The sequence below is a fragment of the Maniola jurtina genome, chromosome Z (assembly GCF_905333055.1).
Source record: "Maniola jurtina chromosome Z, ilManJurt1.1, whole genome shotgun sequence".
Taxonomy (NCBI): Eukaryota; Metazoa; Arthropoda; class Insecta; order Lepidoptera; family Nymphalidae; genus Maniola; species Maniola jurtina.
The window spans coordinates 13,618,380-13,638,080 of record NC_060058.1 but is presented as its reverse complement, the minus strand read 5'-3'; the positions used below and the strand labels follow the sequence as shown (position 1 = coordinate 13,638,080).

At 36.8% G+C, this 19,701-nt stretch overlaps 1 protein-coding gene across 5 annotated transcripts in view; it reads left to right on the top strand.

Moving 5' to 3' along the window:
* Positions 1-18,710, top strand: part of LOC123880620 (ecotropic viral integration site 5 ortholog) — a 53,510-nt gene extending 34,800 nt beyond the window's left edge. For 4 of the 5 annotated variants that reach the window (XM_045928826.1, XM_045928824.1, XM_045928822.1 and 1 more), the window contains 10 exons: positions 254-448; positions 2,173-2,331; positions 2,685-2,918; positions 3,210-3,428; positions 4,519-4,626; positions 5,362-5,553; positions 5,902-6,069; positions 7,131-7,226; positions 8,088-8,192; positions 15,473-18,710. In XM_045928826.1, the coding sequence (XP_045784782.1) occupies positions 254-448; positions 2,173-2,331; positions 2,685-2,918; positions 3,210-3,428; positions 4,519-4,626; positions 5,362-5,553; positions 5,902-6,069; positions 7,131-7,226; positions 8,088-8,192; positions 15,473-15,628 (1,632 nt within the window). In that variant the 3' untranslated portion in view covers positions 15,629-18,710. Of the gene's footprint in view, positions 1-253; positions 449-2,172; positions 2,332-2,684; positions 2,919-3,209; positions 3,429-4,518; positions 4,627-5,361; positions 5,554-5,901; positions 6,070-7,130; positions 7,227-8,087; positions 8,193-11,518; positions 11,586-15,472 lie in introns of all 5 variants that reach the window. The other variant, XM_045928825.1, reaches the window with a different exon arrangement.
* The last annotated feature ends 991 nt before the right edge of the window (positions 18,711-19,701 follow it).

Below are 19,701 nucleotides of genomic sequence, written 5' to 3'. Positions count from 1 at the left end.
GTTCTCCTGATCGAATTTATTATGATTCTCTGACTTAGATCATCGGCCTGAAGTGAATTGAATTTTTGGCCTTTAAAAATCTTGTGAGAAATCTGATTTATCTGGATAAAAAGGAGTCACTGTGAAAAACACAAAAACAGGAGAAAAAGGTAACAGGCAAACAGACATACTCCAACATTTATTACATAGGTATAGCTGATGTAGATGCACAATTTTATTTTTGTTTTTTAATGATTGTATGATTTGTCCACAGAACTTCAGTACATCATTGTACGCCAGTAGCTGGTTCCTGACGCTGTTCACGACAACCCTATCGCTTCCTCTTGCGTGCCGCATTATGGACGTCTTCCTGTCGGAGGGCATAGAAATTGTGTTCAAAGTTGCCCTCGCGCTGCTCACTCTGGGCAAGGAAGACCTTTTGTCCCTCGATATGGAAAATATCCTGAAAGTAAGCTTAGAATATTATTTGTTTTTTAGTGACCGCCCGCGACTGCGCTTCTGTAGGAATGTCGAAAAATCCACTACAATACCTAGTCTACATTATACGCGGAACCACTGTGCAAAATTTCAACTTTCTAGGTCCAAGGATTTGGGCTGGGTGTTAGAGTCAGGGTTTTCTTTTGATGAGATTAGGTCCGCTTTATTTAAATCCCGTAGGTTCTCTTTGATTTCCGAGATAAAAGAAGCCTATGTCAATCTCCAGGATGCCAGCTATCACTTTACCAAGTAGATGATGTCTGCGATTTCGTCCACGTGGATTTAGGTTTTTAAAATCCAGTGGAAATTCTTTGATGTTTTGAGAAGACTTAACAGGCATCTTCTAGGTAAACGTGTTCCATCTTAGGCCACATAATTACTTTCCATCAGGTGTGATTGTCGTCAAGCACTTACCTATAATCCATACTAATATTATAAATGCGAAAGTGTGTCTGTCTGTCTGTCTGCTACGTTTTCACGGCCCAACCGCTGAACCGATTTTAATGAAATTTGGTACAGACTTGGAATACATTCCGGGGAAGGACATAGGCTACTTTTTATCCCGGAAAATCAAAGAGTTCCCATGGGATCTAAAAAAATCGAAATCCACGCGGGCGTAGCCGCGGGCATCCCCTAGTAATGAATAAAAAAATAAAAATAGCCTATGTCCTCCTTGGATGCAAGTTATGTCTGTACCTTTAGTAAAAATCGGTTTAATGGATTGGCCGTGGGATGCTAGTCTGTCTGATAGACATACTTTTGCATTTGTAATATTAGGATGGATTATCCATACTTAATATTATAAATACGAAATTGTGTCTGTCTGTCTGTCTATCTGCTACGCTTTCACGGCTAAACCGCTGAACCGATTTTAATGAAATTTGGTACTGACTTAGAATATTTCCCGGGGAAGGACATAGGCTACTTTTTATCCCGGAAAAACAAACAGTTCCCACGGGATAGCACACTATCTTTCACGCATTTGTCGTCGTTCAATAACGTCGCAATAGAGTTACGGATTGACGACATTTTTTGCACAGACATAATTGAAGATTTAACGAGTGATATAGGCTATTTTCCCCCGGAAAAAACAAACAGTTCCCGTGGGATAGCACGCTATCTTTCACGCATTTGTCGTTCAATAACGCTGCAACAGCAACGCATTGGCAACATTTTTTGCACAGACATAGCTGAGAACTTAATAAGTAATAAATGCAAGTTTTTCGCCCGAAAACAAAATATTATAGCATACTACTTTTCACGCATTTGTCATTCAATAACGGCACAACAGAGCTATGAATTGAAGTCATTTTTTGCATAAACATAGTTGAAGACCTTGCAAGTGATAGTTACGTAGTAAAGGCTACTTTTTCCCGAAAAAAAAAAGATACAGTTCCCACGGGATAGGATTCGAGGAAAAAAGTAAAATAGACTACTTTTCCTTTCAAAAAACAAATAGTTCCCGCAGGATAGCATGTTATAACACATGATAAAATAACTTAGGCGTTGCACCAAAAAATATTGTAGTAAACCTCAAGTATTATTAAAACCTTGAGTCACACGAGCGAAGCCGCGGGTAAGAGCTAGTTATTAATAATAAACATTCTAAACAAACGTGTTTATGAATGACACATGTGTTTCGAATAATGATAACAGTTATCAGTTTTATCGCAATGATAATAATTTTGATCACAGTGCATACAGAAGGAGTTACCATTGAAAGCTGAAGCGGATCAAGACGCTTTTATGAATCTAGCCTACTCTATCAAAGTTAACCCTAAGAAAATGAAGAAGTTAGAAAAGGAATACACGGTTATTAAGACTAAGGAGCAGGGAGATATCGCTGTACTCAGAGTAAGTTATACGAAATTATTCTTATTTATCTAATTATGTATCTAAAAAGTTTTTAAAAACCCCGACTGCGGTTTGCATTGCATCTCTTTTAGCTCGCACAGTAAAGCGCATTTAAAATTCATCATTTTGTTTTTTAAGCATTTTATGTAATCAGTGACACTTGCGATATCAAGACGTATCTATCGACGTATCGTTTATCAAAATCGATAGAGCCGTTGAGTAGTTACGAGCAGACAAAATAACGGACATGCATACATCCCTTCTTTTGGACTTCGCCGCATTTGAGTAAAAATGAAAGTATGTTTGTTTGACCCTTTTGCGTACCTATACGATGAACGGCTTTTTGTCTACAGTGTCTTCGTCAAGAGAACCGTTTGCTCAAGCAGAGAGTAGAATTGTTGGAAAAGGAGAGTTCTGCCCTAGCGGAGAGGCTGGTGAAGGGTCAAGTGGATAGAGCAGAGGGAGAAGAGGAGACGTTCGCTTTGGCCCGCGAGGTGCAAGCTTTGCGACGGGCAAACATGGACGCGCAGCAGAGACTGGCGGTCGCACAAGATGAGATTCGCAGCTTGGAGATGACAATTGCTGAGGTAAATATAACTAAATGAAATTCCAAGGCCCTATTTTATCCCCTTAGGGTTTGAATTTTCAAAACTCTTTTCTTAACGTATGTCTATGTCATAAAAGTTATCTGCGCGCCAAATTTCAGCCCGATCCGTCCACTAGTTTGAGCTGTACGTTGCTCGATCAGTCAGTCAGTGAATCAGTCACCTCTTCCTTTTATATATTTAGATGAAACTTGGTTATATTTAACTTTCATGGCGTACTTCTTTTTATATGTCATAACAGAGTGGTGAAGTTATCCAGGAACTTTTTTCCAGAATAATTCGAGGCAATCGTCTCTCGAGGGGACAGAAGGCAACAACGTGAAAGGCGAAGAGCTTGCGCGTTGCCTCCAACGCGAACTCGTGCGTGCCAGACTCGATGCTGCGGAGCGGCAAGCTACAGAAAGAGAGCTCAATGCTAGAATAGCTGAACTTGAAAACGAAAACAAGATTCTGAGAAAACAGCGGGTTGATAACAACGTCGCCCACTTGCAGGTTACTTTTGTCGTTTATTAACAACTTTAAGGATGAAGGGCTTGCTCTTTGTTTCTAACGTGAACGTTTTCGAACGAGACTTGACGCTGCGGAGCGACAAGCCACCGAAAGGTAGCTCAATGCGAGAATAGCGGAACTAGATAACGAGAACAAGATTCTTAACAAACAGCGGGTTGATAACAACGTCGCCCACTTGCAGGTTACTTTTGTCGTTTATTAACAACTTTAAGGATGAAGGGCTTGCTCTTTGTTTCTAACGTGAACGTTTTCGAACGAGACTTGACGCTGCGGAGCGACAAGCCACCGAAAGGTAGCTCAATGCGAGAATAGCGGAACTAGATAACGAGAACAAGATTCTTAACAAACAGCGGGTTGATAACAACGTCGCCCACTTGCAGGTTACTTTTGTCGTTTATTAACAACTTTAAGGATGAAGGGCTTGCTCTTTGTTTCTAACGTGAACGTTTTCGAACGAGACTTGACGCTGCGGAGCGACAAGCCACCGAAAGGTAGCTCAATGCGAGAATAGCGGAACTAGATAACGAGAACAAGATTCTTAACAAACAGCGGGTTGATAACAACGTCGCCCACTTGCAGGTTAGCTTTGTCGTTTATTAACAATGCGAATATGAGTGAGCCAGACTCGACGCTGCGGAGTTTTATTATAAGTATAGACCACTACTATAATAATAATAACTGCAACATATTTCTCATTTCCAAATAAGGAACCAGATATCACAGAAACAGGCTTCAACCAGTTATAGAATGGAAAAGTTACAGTTTTATTGTAATGCTTGGTCATTTCTTGTTAGGAATCTATAGATCTACCATATACCTATCCATGGATGGAACACTTAACGCTATCCCACTTCGACTAACAAATTAAAGCGAGAGTTCAGCTACGAGTAGTGTCCAACCTCTCGCTTTCTCGCTAAGCAGACAAAGTGGAATAGCGATAAGTAGGTATTTGCTTTAAGTAGGTGTTAGAAGCTCTTGATCCATCTTTATTATACATTTCTGATTGTGGCTAAATAAATATATTTGTCTATATTGACTTAATTCATACTAAAATTAATGTTTCTGTCAATAGGACGAATTGATTGCCGTTAAACTGCGCGAAGCCGAAGCGAATCTTTCCCTCAAAGATTTGCGACAACGCGTCACAGAACTGTCCGAGACTTGGCAAAAGCATTTACAGGTAAATGTCCAGAATTGTTAGTAAACTTAGTTATTAAAATTCAAATCCTCCCCTTTGCGTCACTGAGGATCGTGGCTTCTTTCTTATAACATGCTCTTAATAATATTTTTCCAACGTAGTCTAATAATTCTCTGCTGTGTGATAAGCAAAGTAGATGCCGGAATCAAGCACTTTCTTCACCTGGATGGTGATTCGCCAAATCAGTGTTCAACATTGAATGATAACCATAGCAGTTTACATTGGTCGGGTCTGCATTGCTGCTTCACTGCGTGATATTTAAATATTTTTAAGTAGGACACCTTAATGGATTAAAAATAAGTGAGATCTATAAAATCTCTCATCAGCAGTATGTAACTGTCCAGCAATACCTGCTACCAGCTGCCGATTCCGTTGTGTTTCTTTATACTAAGTTTAGAGTATCTGCATCTCTTTGTTTTTAATATTGCTAAAAAAGGACGAAAAACGAATTTCACATTCAAAGATCAAATTCCAGTGCACGCTACAAAACAATAGGCTCACGACTGGCAGCTAAAGTCACCTGGTTTGACAGCTCTGAATTAAATTAGCTTAGTCTGTCCTTTTCTTATTACATTGGTAATAAAAAGATGCAAATACTTTAAGTTTTCTTTGCACTATGAATCATTAAACTGTCGTGTTGGAAGAGATTTTTTTTTAACAATGAACCCATTCCCGAACAAATGGAAGAAAATGAAATTATTTGAAAATTGCAAACAGGAGCACAGGCAGGAGGTACCGCCGCCGCCCGCCCAGTCTAACGTGGTCTCCGATATAATGGCAACTCCAAAGAAACTTTTAAGGGCATGGGAGGGCAGGTCCCAGGACATGCAGAAACTTGACGAGGAGTTGATGACCATAAAAATCAAAGAAGTGGAGGCACTGACGGAGCTAAAGGAGCTCAGACTTAAGGTGGGTGCTTTAAGACTTTCTCATGTCCAGCATATTAATTTTTTTAATCTGATTTTTAAAGGGGCTCTTACATCTTGTCACACTAAATAAACATAATCTAAAACAATAACAAGTTGAGAGAGTCAGTAACAAAGTAAAATGTCCAGTAAATAAAAGGGGTTTCGCCAACTACTACTACCAAGTATGTTGTAGTAGTGTAGCGATAGTCGTTAACGCATTTGTGTGCGTAACTGCGTCACGATCGAGACTGAGTGCCACGCACACTATAACATTGTGTTACTGTGTGTGTGTGTGAAATTCACGGTCTTCGTGAAATAGAACATCTTTGAGAGAGTATAAATGGTTCAGGAAATGGAGCTGCGCACGCAAGTGCAAGTGTCGACGAATCAGCTGCGCAGGCAGGACGAGGAGCTGAGAGAGCTGCGGGAGGCGCTGGACGCCGCGCTGCAGCGGGAGCGCGCGCTGCAGGCGAGACAGCGTGAATTCCAGCACAAGTACTCTGACCTCGAGAGCAAGGTGCGTTCACTACATTCTTTTAAAGAACAATCGCCATGCTAAATCATGACTAATGTTCCCCTTTCCCCTCCAACTAAGCGTAAAGCTTGTGCTAGGAGTAGGTACGACAATAATGCAACGGGTAGGGTTTGAACCGCCGCGGCCGGCCTTTCGGAATTCAGTCCACTCCTCAACTGTTGAGCTATTGAGGATTTAAGTACTGACTTTAAAAAAATAGTGGGCAGGTGGGTCACCTGATCTTATAATCCCGTGTTGAAATGTAATGGGGAACACCACCGAAGAGAATGGAAGAAAAGATCTGGCACAAGGGGCGGTCTAAGTGCACCAGGAACCTACGTGGTGAGGGTGAAATTGCTTACGTTGGCCTGCGGTGCGATTGTAGTAAAAGGAGGTCAAACAACCTTTCTGAACACTCCGCATGCAACACTGAACACGCAAAGGGACCTTACGTCTGTCGGTGCTTCAGGCTATCTTCGGACTTCCAGGCTCCAGACTTATATTACATGTCGGTTAACAAAGGCTTGAACGTTCACAGGTTTTTTTTATTCATTATAGGCAAGCGCTTGACCAGAATCACACCTGATAGAAAGTGATGATGTGGTCTTAGATGGGACCCATTTACCTAGAAGGTGCCTATTCACTCTTGTTTTAAAGATTGTACATTGTAAGGATTGTAATTGGTAGGAAACACAGATCGCGGAAGAGTATTCCAAACCATAGTCATGCGTATGAGGAATGATGACGCAAAAGATTTCGTGCGTGTAGATGGAATGTCGGCGACATAAGGATGGAAACTCTTCCGACGTATTCACACAAACGCAATTTTGGTATATAGTATGTTCTAAAATAATCGATTTATATTATTTTAACGAGGTTGCACGCAAGCTCGCTGCGTGCTACAAATTTTAAGATAAATATCGATCTTACGCTATAAATAGTATCTCTATAAATGTGTAAAAACCAATAGGGAACGTTAAATTAAAATTAACAATAAACAAATCTTGGTGTTTATACAGTAAGCGCCATTTCGTTTGTTATATTTCGATTTATTATCTCAACAGGCCAAATATGAGTCGATGCAAGCCAACATTCGTAATATGGAAGACGCTCAAAGAATAGCCGAGTTAGAAAATGAAATTTCGGAATATAAAATTAAAGTAAGTATAGATAAAAACTTCTTAATAATCACACTTCACACTAATATTATACAGGAGAAAGTTTGTATGTGTGTGTGTTTGTTTGTTACTCCTTCACACAAAAACTACTGGACAGATTGGGCTGAAATTTAGAATGGAGATAGATTATACCCTGGATTAGCACATAGGCTTCTTTTTATCCCGGAAAATCAGAGAGTTCCCACGGGAATTTTAAAAAACCTACATCCACACGAACGAAGTCGCGGGCATCAGCTAGTTAAAAAAATATTTAACATAACACGGTATAAGAATTATAAAGAATATAGAAATTTTTGTAAATAGTAAAGTTATACATTTTAGCTACTTACTACTTTACTATTTTATTTACTATTTACTTTACTTACTATTTTAGTTACTTAGTCATCCAGGAACCAACCCCTCAAGTCCTGTATCAAAAGGAAAGCCTAGTAGAGGATCTTTCGACGTTCCAGTGTGTGTCGTTTTTTCAAGCTATATGCCCCACCCATTGCCATTTCAGATTTGTAACTTGTTGAGCTATGTCGGTAACTCTGGTTCTATGGATCTCTTCATTCCTGAATTTGATCACGTAGGAAAACTCCAAGCATCTTCTCCATTCCTTAATGCCCGCTGAGTGACTCTGAGCTTTGAGAAAGCGCACCGAGCGAAATACTAGTTTATAATATAGAATTTGGTACGATATACTTATGGGCCTTATAAGAGAAGAGTTCCCACGGGTTAAAAATCTAAATCAACGCGGCTGAAGTCTCAGGCATCCTCTAGGCATTTTAACTATCAATCAATCAATCATTTAATCAGTCAATCAATCATCGGATTATTAAAAAAAACAAATGCGTATTTCAGAATGAAGTTATGGCAACGGAGGGTGAGCTCCGCAGCAACAACAGTATGGATGACTCGGACAGGGTACGTGAGCTGCAGGACCAGGTCACTGAACTTAAGGCCGAGGTAAACCACACACGACAAACAACCTAAAACACGAACTTTTTAGACACTGATCTCTACTAATACAAGTACGCTGGAATTGCGATTGTCCGACCTGCTTTTGAAGCAACTTGTTTTTCGCCATTTTAACGCTGGTTGCAGCAGTGGGTGTCATGTGAGCGTACGCGGAGCGGAGACCATTTGACACTAGTCAAATTTTCTGCAGGCTTGGTGGGGCGCTTCGGCACAGAAAGTAACTGGCATTTTGTATTGCATACTTCTTCCAGCTTACTTGTATAAGTCTATTTCAGTGTTTTAGATATGGTTAATAGGTAAATGAAACATAAATATGAGATTCAATTTGCCCAGTTCTACATCAAAGCCCTTCAATTTCGTTGAGCATTTCTTTCATACCCAAAAAAACTAGTTTCAAAATATACATATATAACAATCATTTTAGAGTATATACAAAACGTTCAGTTATTGTTTCCGAAAGTCACCGAAATTTTTAATTGAGGGATTTAAGGACTGAAGACCTCTCACGCGTACATCAGTCGCGTATGTCCGTAGCGCGTATAATTTCTTGTATAATATATTAATTATGACACTGATAATAATACATTTCATGCAGCTATGCAGGCACGCAGCTTTAGTGCGGCATACAGTGCGTCCGTAAAATCCCGTAATTAAAAAGGGATTATCAACGAAATTGAAGGCTGAAATCAGTACTAGAGATTGTAATTGACCATTTCGTATCTCCTTTTGCCAAAAGTCGAATATTTAAAATAACTTTAACATAGAATTGCCCTCAAATCCTTTTTTTACAAGGCACAAATCTTGTTTCAACTTTTGTAGTTTTTAAGATTCATTATTAACGTACCAATTAGTTTATAATATGTATACCAATCCTTTAGTACGAATCTTGTGGATATTATAGGCATGCCATTTGATTGAGACGATTTCTGAGATACTCGTAGCTGCACGTTGCGATAGGGCAAGATCAATCTAAGGGGCTTTACTTTGTCCACGGAAAGAAGTTAATATAGCGCTCTCTCTGTTACGTAATCCCATAGAAATGATAAAAACAAAAAAGTCTGTGAGCGTTAACCATTTTAAGAAACCAACCATCATATAAATTTGTTGTTTTTATAGTAATTTTTTAACTTGTGTGTTCAATATGACCCCTTAACCAGAATGAACTAGAGTGAAGGAACTCTCGCTTTGATTCTGACTCGACAGTGTGTCAAATATGTACTAGGCTATGGTGACGTAAAACCAAAGAAAAATAGGGCTAGTTTAAGGCTACCTGCATCAAATGTTTTGACGCCTGCCAGTGACGTCGGTGCCTCGACGCTTTGTTAGAAGTTCCCTGATTGTCGTGAACTGTGCTATAACTTCAAATGCCACTCCTTACTGCGCTGTTAGTTCAAAAACCGTCTCAGTCAAACGATATGCATATTGACGGCATTAAAGGATTCTATTCTTTGATAGAATCCTTTATGACTCTAATGACTACTAAGGGTGCGGTTATATATCATTGAAAGAGACTTACTCGTAAGAACGTCGTTAAAAAGTTTTGATAACAAACCGTCTTTTTAGGAATACAAATGAAATAATAATATATAGTTATTAATAAGAAGGAACACGCCATTGCACTAAGAGTGTGTCACAAAAGTCATGAAACTAACATCTCGTGCCTTGCTTTGCTTAGAACCAAGTGCTGTTTAGTTGAACTAACACTATATACACTTTGTACTATCATTTGTTTTTCTTTACTCCCTATTTGTTATAATACTCTATTTGATTTTTCAATCGCGAATTGATATAAACGTTGTGACAGAGACGTCGATTCTGATGCCTTTCTCTAAACTAAATTTAGAGCATTTACATCTTTTTTTTATATTTCTAAAAAAAGAACGAATTTTTTTTTTTATAAAATTGACAACTTGAAATTTTAGAGCCGCTCTACAAATTTAAAAACTATGCTCAAGACTGGTACTTAAAGTCGCGAGGCTTGACAGTTAGCGTTAGAGATTATTTGGCGTTGGATCGTTTAAAAGAAATTGTACAATATTTCGGATTATAGACAAAACACTTTGTAATTTTATAATTTATACCAAGTTATTTAATTTGTAAGTTTATTCATCCAATTTTAAAGTTTGTATAGTTTATGTTTAACTTTGTGAAGAAATGTACATTTTTTGCTAAAGATCTGTACAAATTGTTAACAGTTGCTTCAACTAAATGGCACAGTGGTTCAGCACCTAAGTATAAAAATACATGCTTTGTAAATAAATCACTATGAAATTACTAATTCTTCGTGAACATAATGGGGCTTATTTCATAAAATTTGCATTGTACATAAAATTTATGCGAACTATCTTAGTTAATCTGTGATGTATTACGAAGGCGGTCAAAGAAATGTATATTGGCGTTACTTTTATGCGGTGTCTGATACCCTATCTTTGCACAGTACCCTACACCCGTCACCACGCCTGACGCCGAGCCGTGGAGGTGTTTCGACGACTTACCAAATCGTTCTCACCGATAGTATTTACATAGTATGTTACGATCTTGTGTGTTGGCCTTTGCAGAACTTTAGAGGCTTGTTTGTTTTTCTATACACGTTGCTACTTTCAATATGATTTCAATAGATTTTAATGCAGAATATCGGGCGTTTAGAGAAGTTTTTCTTTAATCACTAAGATCGACACGTCAAAAATTCCGCTAGGCACGCGGCCATTGTTGCGTTTCTGTAAGTGTCAGAAAATATTTTGACACAAGGCAAAAGAAAATGACAGACGTTACACTGTAAATTTATAGCCTACACAGACGAGGGACAAATAGATCGCTAAAAACTTCAACTCGAAGGGATAAAAATATCCCGCAGAAAAATTCCTTCAAGTAACCGACGACATCGACATGCCAGACCACACAACAGTACGGGAGAGTCCTCGAAAAAATAGGACTAATGTTCCAAGGTGCATCAACGCACACAGCGGATTTTAGTCTGCGTTGAGTCCGCGACCCGAAATAAAGTAATGGACCCAGAACTCTCTTTGGAAAGGTCTTCTCTTCTTCTTAAACTTCAAGTAAATTACAACACAACGTCATAATCTCAAAATATTTGCTTCTATAACTTCCTGCGTACAATTGATCGCACACCAGTGCGTTGAGTCCGTGCCAACTGGCAAGTTCTCGGTGAACATTTTATCTACGCCTCCGGGATTTTTGTCCTCCGCTGACAAAAGTCCCTCCTCTGCGCAGGCCCTTAAATTTACTAGAAATCCTATATTCAAGATTACATACTTAACCACCGTGATGATAATACAAAATTTTATAATTTTCAGAGAAAACATAAACCATTGATAGCACCAGATGTTAGTATTTTTATCATAAATGAGCAATTCTAGATTGGTTAGTATTTTAAAATTGTAATGATATATGTGTAAAACTAACAACAGGAAATCCGTAGATTTACCTACTTAAACCCGAAATAAGTTGAATGTAGGGAAGGTTTTCTGGTGCCGTGAACGAAATTTGAACAAACTAAAATGTATAAAATAGTATCGAATTTGTGTTGTCTCGTTTTTTATGGTTTTTTTTTAACTACTCATAGCGGTTTAGGTAACATTAAAAGAGGAAGGTTAGGTAGTATGAATTATGCTTCATTGTCGTTTTTTATTGGTTTGGTTATTCAACACCCATTGCATTGCTAAGTTTACTTTCGTTAGAAACAATAGGGTTCAGACCTATTTGGCGGTTGAAAAATTAGTCCAAGCCAAGTCGCAATGATGTATTTTAGTCCAATGATATACAGTATGCTCCTAGACAACGTAAAACCCCGAAAAGTCTAGTTACTAGACCATAAAAGGATGTGGCACGCTATCGAGGGCCACACTGTATTTTCCGTCACTGTCTTTCCATAAACTTTACCTGCACGGACCTGCTTTAGCATTTCACTTATTCTACAACCGCCAAAAAGAATGAACCTAACTATAAAAGCACTGCTAACAAGTTCCTTCAATAAAAAATATCCTGGTAAACGTAAAAGTTTATGCAAGTAAAGTTTAGCACAGCAAAGGGGATCTTGTGTTGCTAGTCTGATCGTTGTACAATTTTGCTCTTTCATAGAATAAGAGACGGCTGTGAGATTTCTTGTATGTTGAGTGATGGCCACTAGGCGGTCAATCTGACCTCAATATTTGTCACCATGTCGAGATATTGACCTCAAAAATCAAAAATATTTGAACCTACCTAATAAATCTATCGATTGACATATTCCAAGAGCAATGTTACTAAGGTCAACTATTGGTTCGATGCCAGATTGTTCTTGTTCTTAGACGAGTGGCGGTTGTGTCGAATCACCAAAACACATTAAGAGCCGTGGAAATTTTTCTGTAAAACTGGTAGCAAAAATTTCATATAAAATAAAGTTCGATTTTTACTGACCAGATAACGAATCATGTATTTTGCCATGTCTGATTTGAATTTAAACTCTTTTAATTTTTCTGAAATTAAATATAAGCTTTATTTCTCAGTCGTTAAAATTAATTTTTGATCTCCATCCAATAAACCAATTTTCAGTACCTACATAATAGAATTAGATTAAAAGTTAGTTTTCAGTATAATTTTGATTATAACCTTAAAGATTAAAACCTTAAAGCAACTTTGAAGCTTGTACCCATCCCTAAATTGCCTAACGCGCCTGAAGAAGTTTTCACTAGAGTTATCAAAAAATCTCTTTTTTTTCTTACTTTCCCGTTGCGATATTTTTTTCGCAAGAAATCTTCGGGCCGTCTCTTGTGTCTTATAATATTCGCATGCTTATTTTACAGGGTGTCCAAAAAGTCGTGGATCAAACGCAATAGGGAGATAGAAGAAGTCATTTCCAACTTTTTTTTTTCTACAGCATGGCCTTATTTACATTGCCCTAAAAGTTATGAATATTTTTGGGTTTTTTAACAAAATACCAAATTCTCTTACAATTAGACTAATTAAAAAAAAGTGTGACAAAAAACAATAAAACAAACGATGTTGTGTCATTACTAGATAATGTATCAGCACTACAAACCTTCTATTGAGGCTCTGGATACCAAATTACAAGAGCAATTAATTTTTTTCCAAAACTTTTAAAGCGTTACCAAAAATTAAACGTCACTTTAAAAGCGCACTGTGAGAAAAATGTAGTACAGAAACGTGACCTTGTATCAGAAAAATTTGCTGATTTAATGCCAATTCAAATGAAGTATAACACATTACTCCTTGATTCGTAATTCTGGTATTATAATCGTTTATTCATATCAAGGTGCAAATTTCAGTAGATTAGTTTAATTCAAAATAATTTTGAAGATTATCATGCTGCTACTTAAACTGCTAGTTTTTTGTACGTTGGAATGCTAGAAAGATCACTGTGCTTGTCACACTTAAAATTTGTGAAAAGGACAGAAACTCTTCACTACCACCACGTGCCAGAACTATCCAGAACGCCCGTCTTGCGAGTAATTCATCTTTTCTAGGAAACAAAAGGATAAAAAAACCATGCCTCTCTTTCACATTAATCATCCTTCCTATTTGCATTGTTGAAATAAGGAAGGATGATTAGTGTGAAAGAGAGGCATAGTTTCTTTATCCTTTTGTTTCCTAGAAAAGATATCGCTACCTGAACTACTTGCAAGACAGGCGTTCTGGGTAGTTCTGGCACGTGGTGGTAGTGAAGAATTTCTGTCCTTTTGCGTTTGATCCACGACTTTTTGGACACCCTGTATATATAATATGTATATTATTACTTTGACTGTAATGTTGATTGTGGGTGTTGGTACTAACCGAAATTATAATCGGCATTAACAGGTACATTAGCTTTCACACAGTTTTATGTTTGTGTTTTGTTAAACTATAATAATGCTGATCACACATTACAATTGAAAGGTACTCAATGGGATAAAGTCGAATACGCCAGAGAAATGCACATGACATCATCAGCACGCAATTCCATTACTACTAATAAAACTGTTCATAGCAATTCATTTCGTAATATGCGATCGGCTTTAACGTGGACTTTCGAGTTAACTATCTGTAGCGTCAGAAACACTGCGACAGAGTTTCAGATTAATGTAATATGCAAATGTAGCGAACCTCATTCAAGTGCAGCATTAATGGTATACTATGAATTGTATTAATAGTACAATAATCTGCCGCTCTGTCGCGGCGTCATTGAAGTGACAGGCCTTAAAAATACCTAGTTGTTGTATAATAAGCTTGTGTGACGTTAATTAACACCAATGCACTCTTTATGTTGTACAAGACGATGCCCACGACTTAGTCCGCGTGAGTGTAGCTTTTAAATTCCATGGCAACTCATTGGTTTTCTGCGATAAAAAGTAGTCCGTCCGTCTCTGGGGTGCTAGCTATCTCTCTATCAAAGTTCGTCACGTGAAAACAGACAGACAGACTTTCGCATTTATAATGTTTATCTTGGTTGCTTTTAACAAGGGGTTTCATAGTAAAATAGTCGAAATGTCGTCTTGTGTAACAGTTTTTTTTAGAATCCCGAAAGCCTGTAGGAATTGTTAAGATGTTTGGTAAAAAGGGGGTATTAGTTCACAACTTTTTAGGTTGATCTATCAGCTAATTCAGTTCGCCTCAGTCACCTGCCATTGTAACAACAAGATTTAGATACCTAACTTCCTAAGGTAAGATTTCCACCTGCTCTTGGGCCATAATAGTTGTAAGATTATACAGCTGTTCTTATGTTATATTTTGTATTTCTACACATTTGTGAAATTTTCATACCTATTTCTATAGTATTATCTATATTAATTAATAAGATGACCATTTGGTCCAAATCCCTGATCTCCAAATCTGTCAGACTCGACTTACAGAACAGACTAAATACCTAAACATTTTAGTATTTTTTGCAATTACCCTAGATCGCAATTTACAATTTGTTGTACCTAAGACGTTAGAGTACGTACAAGACTGACCAGCGTCCCATCTTAGGCCACATCATCACTTTCAATTAGATGTGATAATTAATAGCCAAGGATGTGTATATAATGAACTTCGTCCACGTAAATAATGTTTTTCAAAAATCCCATTGGAACTTTTAGATTTTCCGACATTAAAGCAATCCATCTCCAGCATGCAAGCTAGGCTGTATGACTTCCACCAAGATCAGTTCAGCAGTTCAGTTGAATATGTAAGAAACAGACAGATAGACAGACAAAGTTACGTTTGCATTCATAATATTAGTATGGATTTTAAAAAGATTCCATGGGGTAAAGTCACAATATTCTGTACTATAGGTTCTGAGGCTAGAATCGTGGCGGGCGAAATTGCTGGGTCACACGCTAAGCCGCGAAGTCTCCGTTGAGGAAGACCTCGAAGAGGACGACAAACTTAAACTTACCTTCCGAAGAGAATCATCAACGTCTGTCGATCTCAACACTAAGAACTTGTAGCACGTACTTAATTTACATCGTCATATATTGTTAAGGCTGAAACAAACACAATGTGTGGCAAGACAGGAAATGACAGATCCCGTATGAAGTCCCTTGTTTAACGACTTCTCGGAGCCAGCCACATTAGACGCGTATTCCGTTGTGTCTTGTTTCAGACTTAATCTGATCGCACATTACAGCAAGCGCACGTAACGCTTTCGCAACGAAAGTACTAAAACTAATAACAAATCTGGAAATATATCAGCGTATCATGTTGTATCGTGACGCGTCAAAGGCATATAGGTTTCATACATTTAGTATGATTAGAGCATGAATGTATAATAAAGATGGATCAGGCGCTCCTAATACCCTCTTGAGGCAAATATCTAGTTATCGCTATTTCACTTCGACTAATGAATTAGAGCGAGAGGTCGAGTCCCAGTGGTGAAGTACCTCTTACTCTCGCTCGGAAGTCGAAGTGGGATAGTGATAAGTATTAGGAGTGCTCTATCCATCTCTCTCTATTCTTTCGTTTATGAAACCGATATGCTTCAAACGCGTGACGATAATAACGACACGCTAGAATATTTCCAGCGTATTAGCGTTGACTTGACAGCGTTACATTTATTCGATGCGTGCGGTTGTACATATGGTGTACTTTAAATTGAGATAGCGTTTACTTTAATGTGCGAACAGATAGTGGTAACCAGCCACGACAAAACGCCTGCAGTTAAACGTTATTTATGACAATGTTATTTAAAAAATGCGTTGTAAATTGAGGACCCACTATTTTGCATGCCCCTTTTCAAGTATTACTTATTTATATATTAGTTTACGTAGTTATTGCAGAAGATTTTCTAGTATTAAAAAACATTTTTTCATGCCGCATTAAAGTATTGCGCAGTTTTTTTTTTTAGAAAGAGTTGTTTAACTTTTTTTAGTTTTTAGTTACTTCCACTTAACTTTAAGTTTAAACTTTATTTTCTAATATTTTGCTATATTTTTTACATCAATGTAGCGATGTTTATCTTGTCGTCTTTTAACTTATAAAAAGTATTGCCTATGAGTTATGTATTCGTTGCACATACTTTTATACAACGACATCTGGTATGTACTACGTACTAGACGGGAATTGCGAACAAAAATCATATTCCACAGAATATGATGATATCTTGATTATTTTGATAGCTTTATGACTTCATAAAGCCCTGCTCTCTATATATTAGGGGGAACCATACTTTGACATAGAAGTTGACACATAGTGTGTATATGACGAGTGTGTTCCCAAAATGTATGTATCATATTTACATAATATACAAATAATAATTTATAAAATAAAAATAGCTTGCAGCACCGAATTTCGAATATTCGATAGTAAAGGAGACGCTGGCACTAGAACCTAGTCCAAATGCTAGAGACGATGGCGGTGTTTTGCTGGAGGACGATACTTTACGAGTAACTGCTTATGATTATGTCTCAATCGATGACGATAACATTTCAATTATTAGTATGACACCTGGCCATCAAGTTATAAGCAAAAGTGAGTTGCAGCTAGTAAAATTTTTCGTTCTGTTCGACCCGTCTAGTGCGTAGTACATAAAGGTAATTGGTTTCATATCTAAAAGACTACCATTGAATCAAACCCATTGTCAACTTTACAGCCTGCTTTAAAAATTAAAGCACTTTTTCGTTTCTTTTGTAGTATTTTTCTTATTTTTAACTAAATCTTTATCGTTATTCATATTTTTTCTGTTGTTTAATCTTTTTGCATTTCAATTAATTACTTATCTTGTTCCGCGTTGACAAGAAACTAAGCCATGGGCATTGATTTCCTATACAAGAAGACTATTCTTCAATCCTTAAACAAATTCAGCGGCATTGTGAATAGCAGTAACAAAATCACTCAAAAGACGTTATTTCATTCCGGTAATGTGCAATTTGAATAATACGCAATACTGACGCGACTGAGTACATGTTTGTCTCGGATTTGTCTAAAGATTTAGCGAATAGGATAAAATTACTATAACCAGTGCAGTGCATACTATATGCAGGAGTGATGCCAATTTTGAGGAAGCGCAAAAAATGTTTAAATAATTTTTGAGTGTTTGTCGGTCTTGTATAGGTAGTCAATGGCCATTTTCTTGCACCATGCCCGATTGTTAGATAAGACAATTTTATGCCTACATTAAGGAATCCTATTTCTTATTTCCCTTTTACTGTTTAACTCCGCTGAAAATTGTTATGAAGTAGCACTTACAATATTCATAGTCTGTTAGATTATTATCACTAATCGATACCTCATAAATCAACTAAATTAGTAATATCATCCTGAAATTGATTGTATTTTGTAGAGTTTTTAGTAGGTAGTCTGCTAGAATTACACATCACTTCAGTGTTGATATTGTAAAACGTGGGTAAACACTGGGTAGAAATAGTATAGTTAGATATTAATAGTGGCTATTAATAAAGGGTATGCTTGACTTGTCAACGCGAGACTAGAATAGAAATCTCAAATATAGTCTATATTCTCGTATATATACTTTCTATATAATATACATTTTTAATATAGAAAATATAAAAGAAATAGGTCGTCGAACTACCTATATAAGGTTAAAATCCTTATAAAAACGAGTACCTCTTCAGTGGCAATTGTAAGTAACAAAATACTTTAATACAGGATGGCTATAAATTAAGTTTTTATACTAGAACCTATAGGTATGCAGAACATACAGTCAACTTGCTTTGGATTCGTCGTTCGTCAATTTTAAATAATAAGTCGTTAAATTTTTTGATACAGCAAAAATAGGTTGTACAGGTTTCAATTATAAAATTACATGCAAAAAAAACTTTTTTTTGAAAAGCAAACCAGTTTTAAGTAGTTACTTAGTTAAACTAAATTTACTAAGTGTAAAATTACTAAATGTATATTTTTGATTTCAATTTTATGTTGCGGTTATACTTACTTATATATTCATAGCGAAAGCGTAATAAAAAGCAACTGTATTTATGTAGATTTTTCTAAAAATTTAGCAAATAGGATAAAATAACTATAACCAGTAGAGATAGATCATTTAACGTAGTAAAGGTACCTCAGTGTCCAATTTGTGATGCCAATTTAGAAGAATCGCAAGAAATCTTTACATGACGCAGCATCGAAACTATTGACCAAGACAAGTAATACTAATAGTAACAGTAGGTACTATCAATTAACGTCCATATAGGCCTCCTGCCGGGCGATTCAGAACACTCGATTCGGTAAGTTACCGTTCGATAAGACGTACTTTCCATTGAAAAATACATCTTATCGAACGATAACTTACCGAATCGAGTGTTCTGAATCGCCCGGCAGGTGTCCCAAATTTTAGTTGATAATTCAGTATTAACTTTTATTTCCTAAAACATTACGTTTGGATATTTTTATGCAGTTTCAAAATACATGTTTGTATAAAATGTTTTCAGTAATGTATAATTAACATTATATTTACTTTAATAAACATTCCATAACACGTATTATTTATATGTATACTTAAGTTACTGCCTTGATGTATTAAGTTGTTAACGTGTACTTTAGACCTGTATATTTTTAAGTAAATAACTAATTTTAGATAGGACAGGTTAATTTGTTTATTTTGCATCCTCACCCTGTTTTGCAGTAAAGATTTATCAGATAAGCAGCTGAACCTGAATTTCACACTGAAACACAAAAAATGTAAGAAACATTATCAGCTTTAAAAACTTTTAAATATCCTCGATTAAAACATATTATTTTTTTTAAATATATTTTGTCACTTTTGCTACTTTATCCAATAATGATTTATGGGCATTTTAGACTCACCCAGAATTGTTATAATACAGATGCCAAAAGCTAGAGTGTATGGATTTTATAGTAGGTATGGCAGCTCAGAATCGAGAGCGCAATGGTTTTTGGCCTATTTTTGATTTTATTAAGTGAAACGGTCACTTATATTACTATTCTACTATTGAAATAAACAAAAATTTGATTAAGTACAAACAAAAACCCTTCATTTGATGTAGGTTTTATCTGTTGGAAGGTGTGCCCATGGATCTTTGGATGAAATCAACCTGCAACCAAT